At 42.1% G+C, this 11,895-nt stretch overlaps 2 protein-coding genes across 2 annotated transcripts in view; one reads left to right on the top strand and one right to left on the bottom strand.

Moving 5' to 3' along the window:
- Nucleotides 1-77: 77 nt before the first annotated feature.
- On the bottom strand, nucleotides 78-9,653 carry rexo4 (REX4 homolog, 3'-5' exonuclease). Its single transcript, XM_084325090.1, has 8 exons — nucleotides 9,108-9,653; nucleotides 8,003-8,490; nucleotides 7,138-7,290; nucleotides 5,879-6,072; nucleotides 5,068-5,156; nucleotides 4,904-4,978; nucleotides 3,996-4,070; nucleotides 78-2,953 (listed from the first exon to the last, which is right to left on the bottom strand). The coding sequence occupies exons 1-8, from the start codon at nucleotides 9,336-9,338 to the stop codon at nucleotides 2,819-2,821; spliced, it is 1,440 nt and encodes a 479-aa protein (XP_084181216.1). The 5' UTR covers nucleotides 9,339-9,653; the 3' UTR covers nucleotides 78-2,818.
- A 2,184-nt stretch (nucleotides 9,654-11,837) lies between these two features.
- The window catches only part of LOC311237009 (uncharacterized protein), a 62,973-nt gene continuing 62,915 nt past the window's right edge, over nucleotides 11,838-11,895 (top strand). Inside the window, exon 1 of the mRNA XM_084324816.1 lies at nucleotides 11,838-11,895. This exon is cut by the window's right edge and continues 630 nt beyond it. The gene's annotated coding sequence lies outside the window, so the exon portion shown is untranslated.

Genomic DNA, 11,895 nt, shown 5'->3' with positions numbered 1-11,895 from the left:
TGAGACTACTCCATATAGCTTTCGGTAGATAGCAGTGTCCTCACTAAAACAGAGTTGTCATGTGAATGTACAATGAACATATTTACTTTTTTTTAATGATCAGGTTTCCAAAGGTCAACATAAGGCACACCCCCTTCCAAAACAACACATGGGACTGAAGCAGCTGTTACTATACCATGGGTATGGAAGTTATAAAACAGACAATATGTAAAACCAGATGCTCAAGACAAAACATAATCTATGTTATGGGCCAAAGCTTATAAAGCCAAGAGTGCAGGTCCATTGTACTGTATATTCACGAACAGGGTATCTGCAGGTTTCAACACGTTAAGAGACCTTTTTAATAATCACTTGAAGCTACCTTTTTATAAAGATTTCATGATCATACTTAACTAGCAAATGAAAACAAAAACACATAGCGACGCTGAACTGGCGGCTGCACACCAATAAAAATTCGTGTGCGTTCCATACAAGCTCAGACACACCAAGCTCCTGGTAGCCCCGCAAAAAACGACTTGAACACAAAAACATTTCATAAATCTAATATTTAATTTCCCGACAGCCCCCCCCCCCCGTACCTCGGTTTTGAAGTCAAGGTTCGGTACGGTTTTCGGTACAGTGGGGGAAAGTTTGGCTTTCCATGTTCCACTCAGGGGTGATGTAGTGTTCAGTAACTAATTGTACTTGTAGGGCTGTCAACGAATATTCTATATTGAAATTAATAATCGACTTGTAAAATACAAAAATAATAATTATATTAGATTGTGAAAAAAAACAGCCCCCGGTGGGCGGTCGTTAGTGGTTAACATACCGTTGTATTCGTTCGGTACACTACACAGCCGTTCGGTACGGTACACACTGAACCTTGTTCAGTTCGGTACGGATACGTGTACCTTTACACCCCAACATTTACTGTAGGGTCGCCCAATTGGGGGATCCTGCTGTTTTATCATAAATCGATCAATACAGACTATTAATTAATGTTGTTTCTTTTTCAAATGTAGCCAAGAGTAAAGACCTTAACCCTATCAAAATAGCAGGCAAAGTGTATATTTTCAGCACTACGTTTGTTTACCGATGTTTTAAAAGTTTTTCCGAAAATAAGAATTTATCGGAATAATGCAAATTCTCTCTTGTATCATAAAACCGCAAGGAAATGACTAAATCCAGATTTAACACTGCCATTGGAATGAGGAGCTTTCCCCCTATCCATAGATGCATGATTTGGCCATAATAAGGTAATTTATAGTTCATAATACAATTTTGAATGTATAATTCAAATGGATTATAATTATTACTGTATCTACAAATCCTTCTGTTTAATCATCTTCCCTTTATTAATTTGCTTTGATTTTTTTATACACTTGATCTCAAGAAGGTGCTGAATGAGCTCAGTGAGCGAGGTCGGAGGCAGCACAATTTTAACATGGTGTTATTCACCGACAGACATTCCTAATTTATATTCTCCTTTGTTTCATCACAATTTACTCAAGCCTAGTAACAGACACAATATTTCTGACACTGGGGATACATTCCCGAGGTCCATAGATGTTCCTAGATACCAAGAACATGCTAAGTGACCTTGTAGAAGTGGAGCAATCTTCCATTTACTTGGGCATGTACTTTTAGGTCGAAACTTCTGAAAATTATGAATTTAAGACTTTTTAATACCCTGCAGATACCCTGATGAATAAAAACATGTATCGGATAGTCTTTTGTGACATGAATATTAACCTATTGATTATTAACTAACTCCAAGGAAACTATAATATAAGAAGGAAGGGTCATAACGTCAGAATAATGCTATGCTTGGTAGTGCCAGTTCTATTGAAGCCTATAAAAAATATACCAGCTACCGGTACCTGAGGAAATATACATCGAACAATATATCAAACGTTAGTTCGTTAACAATGCAACAAATTACAGATGATTCCGACATCTGAGGTAATATAACCTGTTTAAATGACGTGTCATAAACGAGACGGCGATACCGTTCAACTCCATGTGGGCCGAAATGAAAGTTCCCACACTTGAGCTACACAGTGACGGGATGATGAGCCTTCCTTCTTTTATAGTTTCCTTGACTAACTCCAGGAAATGTTTAAAGAGTAAACCGCTGTGGGCGGACAGGTGGCGTAGCGGAGATTGTGCTCTTCACCAATGCAAGAGGCTGCGGTCTCGACTCCCAGAGAGTCAGCATTGCCTTGGCTTGGGCTGATCGCTATACTAACTCGTTTTGGCTGGGTTAGGGGGAGGGAAGCCGTGGGTGGGTCCTGGGCGTTGTGGACAGCGACCCCTACAGTTCGGTCGGGGCGCCTGCACAGTGAGGGTAGGATCTGGAGAGAGGTAGTGCGACTTTCCACATGTTACACTCTCCCGGTGAGAATCTGCGCTGCCAGGCTGGCTGTCGGCTGGCTGCACATGTGTCGGAGGAAAGCATGTGACAGTCTCCGGCCTCCCGGACCAACAGTATGGGGGGGGTGCGCAACAACCAGGAAGGGGGTTGGGAATTGGCATAACGACTAACAGTGGGATGGGAGAAAAATCGGAAAAAAGTAGGGGAAAAAAGAGTTTAAAAAATAAAATAAAATAAAAAAAAGAGTAAACCGCCTAAATGAAGTCTAAAAAAGATCACTCCTCAGCAGGACCACTGTATAATAAGCCCCGACACGTTTACATATTGCTCTTTTGTCTTCTGCAAACAAACACACGGCTCCACGTCCAACCCTCCCGTGACCTGCGGTCCAGAGCAGCAGACATAACGTCTGGTTGTAGTCGACTGGCATCGTGGTGAATCCACGACCCCAGTGAGACGGTCTCACTTCTTCGCGGGGCTCTTGGGTTTTCGCGCAACAAAGTTTGACTCTTTCTTGCTATGGCCATCTTTGATCTCCGCCTCCCACTTCTTCTTCACCATGGTGTACAGCCTCATGGTGGCCTGTGCGTCTTGGACCTGCAGATGAAGAGGAGGGGAGAAGGAGGGGCGATGATGATGATGAGGGGCGATTATTAGCGAAAGATATAATGTGTCAGACTTTCCCGTCAATGCATTTCTGTGGGATTAGTTGTGATGACATTTATATAAAAAAAAAAAAAAAAAGTGCTGTAAGTGGTACTTCTTTGTTTAAATAAGTGTTAAATAGCTCTACATTCCGACAGCCATCACTGATCTAGGGTGCTTGGTCAGTAACATGAGTCTCCCAGTCGCTCCGCTCTGCAGTAAACAGACTACTTTTCCCCCCCTGGTATCGTGTTCCCACTTTATCCAATCAGGGGAGAGAACTCCACACTGCAAAAGTAAGAAATAAAAAAACGAGTTTTAAGCAAATGTGTCCTTGAAACATGTAATCTGCCAGTGCAGTAAGCAAATACACACAAAACACTAGACGTTTTTAATTATTATACTTATTTCAATAAATATTGCCATGGCAGATTTGCTTACTGCACTGGCAGATTATTTTACTTGTCTCAAGCACATATTTGATTAAAATGTATTTCTTATTTTTGTCAGACCTCTCTCTCCAGCTTATTATTTTAACATGTAGACCACTTATTTTAACAAAACCATATCTCTATGTAATAATCAATCACTCTGTATCTCAGAGGCGGGCTCATTCATCGCCTCCCAAATCGTACGCCCGATGACTGTGTCACGGGCCAGGCGAAAGCACTAAAGAGTGACTACCCTGTTCGATTTCCTGGTTTCAAATCACTGGTGAGATTCGCAAACCACGAAAACACAATTTAAAACCAGGAGAAACGCAACTCAGGCCGCCCGGCCTGTGAAGGGAGTGACCAGGGTGGTGAACATAGAGCCTACTTCTGAGATACAGAGTGACGACACGCTTACATGTACAGTATGTAAGCGTGTCGTACTGTGACGAATGCATCGAGATAAGGATTCAAATCGGCGAAGTAGGCCTTTAAATGGGCAACAAGTGAGACAGATCTTATGATCTACGACGTGAATAGGACAGTGTTTGGAGGAAACTCACAGATGAATGTTCACCCTGTTGGACCTTCACGTTGAGGATTTCTCTACACAGGACCCTCAGCGCGGGTCGACCGCTCTAACGGGAGGAAAACACCTCGTTAGAAAACAAATCCTCCTCGCAGACAGAAAAACACAATCAGGGTTCCACACTCTTGCTCACAAACGGTCATATCATTTCCTGGTATCAACACATTCAACCCCAGTTTTATTCCTCCTTTTTTAACGATGGGTTCATGATGAAGGGTCTCACGTTCATTACAGGCGACTGCTACACCCGTCACAAAATGTACGTTTTGTAGTCATTACGGTTATGATTTTACAGCACTTTAAATAAGGAGAATAAGCATGTGCTTGTCAAATACCATGTTGGACCAAAACGAAGGGAGCGTGGGTCAAACGTGGCCTGCAGGCCCCAAATTGGGCGACACACTGCTATAATCCTACAAACAGTTGAGTTTCAAACTAAATACACACCTAGGGGCTCAAATACAATACAAAAAAATTTCTAGGACAATACTTTTTTCCCCTGGATATTTGGTCATTTTAGTACCGTACATTTTCCAGGTTTGGAAATCTAGTCTCTGAATTTCGTGGTTTTCCAGGAGGAGTGGGAAGTTGGGAACTAGGGCTGGGCGATTCTTGCTAAAATGTTAATCACAATTTTTCTCTCTAAGAATTGAGATCACGATTCTCTCACGATTCGTATTTTTTCAATAAAATCATTTAAAAAGTAAAGTAAAAGTAAAAAAAATTTATAAACTTTTTTTTTTAATAAAAAGAAAAACATCATAACTTAGAAATGAGATTGCATAGGTCTATGAATCGAGATCGCGATTTTTTCGATTAATTGCCCAGCCCTATTGGGAACCCTGACAATCTTCTTCAATTCATGTGGTAAAGTGTCAGTACCTTCACGGCCCTCTTGAAAGGTTTATACTTCTGGGTGTCGCGGGTTTTCTTTTTGGGATGATCCAAGAGTAAAATCTGAAAAGATGATTTCAGTTATTAGTAAGTTATTGGAGCCGAATGCGATTCTAAAATGACAACGGTCGCCGACTGTAGATGCAGGCTACCTTGAGGTCATTGTGTACGGCGTGGCCAACCAGTATTCTGCCCTGCAGGATCTCCGCCACCTCCCTCTGGACCTTCTGTGCGTCCTCCCCTGCAACACAGAACGGCACGGAACACATCACGTCATAAAGCTACCGTTATAATATTATAATAATATCTTCTCCCTCACTAGAGTCTACCCATATACTCTGTATGATAGCATGTACAACAGTGCTGTATATACCGCATAATATATATTTATATTTTCAGCATATATATATATATATATATATATATATATATATATATATATATATATATCCATATCTGTCTGAATATACCGGCATATAATCCTCCTACTGTGTACTCCTACCTACTTATACACCTGTAAATAACCCATATAACTCTGCATGATAGCATGTACAATAATGCTGTATATACCATATATATATATATTTAGTATTACCGTATATACAGTATATCTATGCCTGTACATACCTGCATATAATCATTTTTACATATCTGTAGATATACTATATCTATATATATCCCTTACCTAGTCTTACTAGTTACGCTGCTGGCCAGTATGACTACGCCCATACTGTCTTTATACCTGTATCACTGTACATTTTAGTATTACAACTCTGTACATACATCTGATTAGCACTTGACTACACCCAGTAGTACCAATTTATATATTTTATACCCAGTTCACCTGTACATTGTATATTACTATTGCACTTTACTGTTAAATTTGCACTCTGGTTGGATGCCAAACTTCTTTTCATTGTACCGTACTTATGCTGCATGATGACAATGGATTTGATGTCTCACCGTCTATAATGTCTTCTGGTCGGATGCCACTGACTGCTGTCCTGTAGTCTGTCACCTCCTCGGTGGCCTTGACGTATTTGTCGTAGATACACTTCCCAAAGTGGTTGACGAGGGACACCCGCGCCAGTATGCTGTCCTCTCCGTCAGGACCCACTCCCACCATCTCACAGTCCATGGCGACGGCTCTGGTCAGGCTGGTGGTCGTCACGGTGGAGAGGGAGAGAGGAGAGAGGAGCCTTGGTTACTAGCAGCTAGGCATCACTTTCTAAAAGCAATGTACTCGCATGCTACACACAAGGTAAGCTCACGTCCCGAGCTGTTGTAAAGACGGAGATTACACGATCATTTAAGCAAAAAAAAAATCACGATCATACTAGCAGAAGAAAAAAGCACACAGCGACACTGACCTGGCGGCTGCACTTGCGCGCCAATTTAAATTCTTCCATACAAGCTCTCGCCAGACGCACCAAGCTCCCGGTAGCCCCGCAAAAAAAAACAATGACTTAAATACAAAAACATTTAATATATTTTTTTTTTTGATCCACTTTTTCTCCCATTTTTCTATATTTTCTCCCATCCCAATTTCGTATCATCCAATTCAACCCTCCCCTGTCACGAACGCTGTTTCTTGCCTCCCACAAGCCGGCTGCAATGTGGACTAAGTCATACATAGCACAAGTCCCCTCCGGTACTTGAGGTAACAGCAGTCGCATCTTTTCACCTGCGCAGCTCGATCTATCAGTGTCGAGGAGTAACGCGTGGGAGGCTCACGCTGCCCCCGACACTTCCTGATTCTACTGCGCAGGCGCACCAACCGACTTGTAGGAGTCGCTTGTTCACAACGTTCGATCCCCACCCTTCAGTTTTCCCTCCCCGTAATACGGCCAATGTGTATTACTGCGGACGACCAGCTAAACTGAAAACAATGTGGAGAGCTGGATTCGAACACGCGAATCCTAGCGTCTCCACACTGGTGGCGAGTGCCTTGCCCACTACACCACCTAGCCGCCCAACATTTAATATATTTAATATTATTTCATCTTACGACAGCCGGGCTGGCCCCCCAAAAATGTAATACCTGACCTGTGCAAATGAAATGTAAGACTTTTACTAATACCTTAAATTGAAAATTATGAATTTAATACTTTGAAAGACCATGCAGGTACCCCGACAACGCTAGTTCTGTTTTTATGCACACACACACTGTACGTGTACGAGCCATGAGGAAGCAGTAAAGTGGCGTATTCGCTGACTCTCACCCCTCGAACGCCTTCTCCTTGACGAGGGCGCTCTCGGTGTCCTCGGCCGTGGTCTTATGAAGCCCCTGCATCTTCCTCATGATGTCGGCCGCTTCCGTCCCCATGGTCGCCTCGATGTCGTCAGGGTCCACGTCGTCGAACCAGAGGTCCGCCCTGGAAGGACAGAGGGGAGAAACGTGCAGTCAGTGTGTCGCCTGTCGCAGACAGCAGCGGGGAGACCCTCTTCAGATCTGGTCTGGCATGAGCAGTAGAAGAGCAACAGAAAGGTTTAGTATGGAAACGCAGAAGCAGAATACATCCATATTAATAAGCAACTTTAAAAAAGGTACAGTAAGTGGTATTTCTTTTGTTAAGATAAGTGTTAAATAGCTCTACATTCTGAGTGTCTGGTCAGTAACATACATGGGTCTCCCAGTCCCTCCACTCTGCAGTAAACACAAAATACATTTTCTGGTATCCCTTCCAACTTTATCCAATCAGGAGAGAGAAAACCATAGATTTTTTTTTTTATAATTTGTTACTTATTTCAAGAAATCTTATAAACCATAATGTTTCAAGGACACATTTGCTTAAAACTAGTTTTTATTTCTTATTTTTGTCAGACCATTTTTGCACTGTGGCGGTTCTCTCTCCTGATTGGATAAAGTGGAAAGGGGATACCAGAAAATGAATTCTCTGTAGTGTTTACTGCAGAGCGGAGGGACTGGGAGACCCATGTTACTGACCAGACACTCTATAATCAGTGATGGCTGTCGGAATGTAGAGCTATTATTTCAACATGTAGACCACTTGTTTTAACAACTAAAAAAAAACACTTTGGCACCTTTCATTTGTGACTAGTGTCGAGTGTGGATTCTATACATACTCTGTGGGGGGTTTGGGCTCCACCTCCACCTTCTTCCTCCTCTTCGCCGCCAGCTCACGGTTGGCCTTTCCAGCGGCCTCCCGCTTCTTCTTCTTGGTCCCTTTTGGGTTTTGTTCCATTTCCGAGGCAGACGGATCCTTTCCGTTCATCAGAGAGGCTGCCTTCGAGGCGACTTTGCTGGGAACAGTTTTGTTCTTTATCACTTTCCCAGTGTCCACGTCCTGCACACGGTCGCCATTTTCCCCAGATATGTCTTTTTGGGTTTGGGGTTTTTCCTGCACCTCCACTTTATGTGAACTGTGCTTCTTCTGCTGGGCTGGTTGAGTCATGGTAGGTTGAGTCTTGGTGGGTTGAGTCTTGGTAGGTTGAGTCTTGGTAGGTTGAGTCTTGGTGGGTTGAGTCTTGGTGGGTTGAGTCTTGGTAGGTTGAGTCTTGGTAGGTTGAGTCTTGGTAGGTTGGCTCTTTTCAGGTGCACTGGTCTTTAACACCTGTGGCAAATAGAGATTAATTATCAGTACAATGTGAATTCATCATATCATCACAGAGATGACTGTTGCAAACACCCAAATATTAGGGGAAACTATTAGGAATGTCTGACCACTAAGTGTGTTTGACTCAGTCTTAACCACCTAAACCTGCATGGACTACAACATATGACATATCATGCCGGTTAGGTTACCTTGTACCGTTTACTTTTACTCTTACTCATAGTATGTTTTTGTTACTTGTGAAGCTACAAATATGAATTGCCCCACGCAGGATCAATAAAGTTGTCTGAATCTGAATTCAGATTCAAATTCAAATTGGTTATAGCCTATATCTATTGTAACATATATATGGCAGCATACAGACCCTCATCATCTGCACCTTTGTTTACAGTGTTTATTTTTCTAATATTTCTGTATTCAGATATAATTTTATTGACTATGATGATATATTATTTACGTGTTTCTACTATTAGCCTGCCCATACCTGTACCCCCCATCCCCCTCGCCCATGCTGCCCGAATTTCCCCAAGGGGATCAATAAAGGAATGTCTTATCTTAATATTACAAGGCCACTTAAATAGTTGTATACATAAGACTAGTTAAGACGTGTGACTCACCTCCATAAGAGTTTTCCAATTGGCAGAGAACTGTTGTGGATCTGTTGGGGGTCGCAGCAGAGTGGTAGCCTTCTCTTGCTCCTTGGAGGCTGGAGGCTTCTTCTTTGGAAACTTCTGTTTGCTGTATTTCTTGTAATGCTTCTTCCCTGCTGGTGCAGGTTTCACGGCTTTAGCAGCGACAGCAGGAGCGCTGCTGCCCGGTTTGTTCACCTTCACCTGTGACATTATCATCAGTAATAATGGAACAGATGTGTGGAATCCTCCAATAAATTAATATAATCCTGCAAATATCTGGTATCTGCCACCAGTCCTCCTCCTGCTATCCAGATCACACGCTGCTGCAGAGACGTGCTAACCAGATAGCTAGCTGCCTTAACTAAAATAGCCCTAACATGCTACGATCAATAACGTTATCGTCTCGTCAATAGTTGTAAATTCTCGCAAACTATAAAATGAGTAATTCAACCCGATACTGACAAGCTAAGATCTGTATATACACTGCTGTTGAAGTTGTAACGCATGTTTACTTGTAAGCCATGCTGAATTGTGTACGTCCGTAATGTGCATCGTCAAATTGTGTCCGGCGGAAACATCCGACAAGTAGGGGGGTGCAACTATTTACACTAGTGCTCAAAATAAAATTATATATATATAAATAAAACCACAAATCTCGATTTTATTTCCGTTTAACCTTATATGATTAGCTAGTAGTGTTCCTTTTTATTATTTGGCTTTTTATCTGTACATACAAATAATACAACATGATACATGACTCATTCCTTTCCCACCAAATACTTGCTGCGATTAACCAGCAGAGGGCGCATTGGAACTGTTGTATGTTATTGATTATGTTGATGATGGTGGTGATGATGATGATGAAGATGATGGTGGTGGTGGCGATGATGATTTACATTCACATTTACATTTAGTCATTTAGCTGACGCTTTTATCCAAAGCGACTTACAAGTTCTGTACGACAAGACAGCAAGAAGGGTACAACTATATCAGCTGAGTAACAATGTTCATCAAAGTGTTGAGTGCTACAGTGTAGGTTCGTTTATTAGGACAAGTGCATGACAGTACAGTTAGTCAGGGTTAGGTTTTTTTATAATCATTTCAGATAATGGTTGAAGAAGTGAGTCTTTAGTCGACGGCGAAAGATTGGACGGGATTCGGCTGTCCTAACTGGGATGGGTAGTTCATTCCACCATTGTGGGGCAAGGACTGAGAATAGGCGGCTTCTCTTTGATGACCCTCCGGGAGCTTGGATAGGAGTAGGTCTGAGGCGGCCAGAAGATGCAGAGCGTAGGGGTCTTGAGGGTGTGTAGTTAGAGACCATTGACCGGAGGTAGGCGGGAGCGGTTCCCTTTGCCGCACGGTATGCTAGGTCGAGGGCCTTGAAGCGGATACGTGCAGCAATGGGGAGCCAGTGCAGGTCCCTAAGAAGTGGTGATGATGATGATGTTGACAGTACAGCAAAAGAAGCAACAAAAAAAGAGTATATAGCTAATAGGCTGTGTTTTGCATAGGACTATATTGCAATTTCTTAAAAAATGCTTATTTCTACATTTAAGTTTAAGTTTATTTATTTTTTCTTTTTTACCCAGGGACAGAGCACATTAATCAACATATTCAGTTTCCACATCAATGTAAATGTGCCAGAATTAGCTAATGAGCTAGTTTTCATCTGTAGTCCCTGCCTAAATTTGATTTGTTACCATAATAATTTCATTTGTGAAATGGACAATACCACAACAACACAGCGCAAGTTAATTTAGCCTGACGGTGCAAGACAGTCAGTGCCAAGCTGAAGACATACATTATACTATTATAGGTTATATCGGACAGTTGTTATTGTTCTCTATCCACTGACGATATGCCAACATATCCTCGACCCAAATATATCACATTATTATTATGTGTGTGTGTGTGTGTGTGTCTGTGTGAAGGTGTGTGTGTAACAGAGGCAACTCGCCCCTGCCACGAATTCGACCATGCCTTGAGTGGCCAAGAAAGGAATTCCCTTCTAAGCGCTCAGTTTGTATGCCTCTGGGGAGTGAGTTTTACACCTGTTACATGTGCAGTGCTTCTATCAAAGTTCCAATTAATCTTTTTCTTTTAGCAAATTTCACGCATAGTATGTTTACAATATGTGTTTATAAACAATATGATGATGATGAATATGAAGCAAGTCGATATTTTACATCTTAAAAACATTACTCATTAGCTGTCAGTCACATTGAAAATAAGTTGTTTAATTCATATTCTGTGTGTATGGCATTCGAAACAAAACCACTCGTGATGCTTTTTACACAATGCACAACGCGATGACTATGTATTTTGATATCACTATGAATTGAAAATGGGGGACCCTGATGTAATAAACAAGACAAAAGTCTTTCTCTGGTCTGCATCCCCTTAACAATTGTGTGTATTGAGCCGTACTGTATTGTACCCATTCTGCAATCTGTTAAATAAAGTTTTCATTCATTCATTCATGACCGAGGAGGACATGGGAGGGAACCCCGAGCAGTCGACCACTCCATCATTAGTCGGTTATTTGTCAAGATTTTCCCAGAGGACCCGGTGACGTCATGCTTGAGAACTTTGCTCCAATGGGGCACCTGCTATAGAGGAGGAGGAGGAGGAGGAGGGGGGGGGGTGCAGACAGTGTGTCATCGCCACAAACTAGACGGGATTAAAAAAAACACATCCACATTAAGAGACAAACCTGCGGATAGATACACACTTCTCGGGTGGTGGCCCACCTGAAATACATTTAGTCAAA

Source organism: Notolepis coatsorum, assembly GCF_963971535.1.
Source record: "Notolepis coatsorum genome assembly, chromosome: 11".
Taxonomy (NCBI): Eukaryota; Metazoa; Chordata; class Actinopteri; order Aulopiformes; family Paralepididae; genus Notolepis; species Notolepis coatsorum.
The sequence above is the reverse complement of the archived record's forward strand: the minus strand, read 5'-3'. Positions and strand labels throughout refer to the sequence as shown.

Coding starts and splice junctions, on each gene's coding strand:
- rexo4 (XM_084325090.1), bottom strand. CDS start 9,338: ATGATAATGTCACAGGTGAAGGTGAACAAACCGGGCAGCAGCGCTCCT. Junction 7,291..8,002: donor GAGCCCAAACCCCCCACAGA/GTATGTATAGAA, acceptor CTGTCCTTCCAG/GGCGGACCTCTGGTTCGACG. Junction 6,073..7,137: donor AAGGAGAAGGCGTTCGAGGG/GTGAGAGTCAGC, acceptor GACGACCACCAG/CCTGACCAGAGCCGTCGCCA.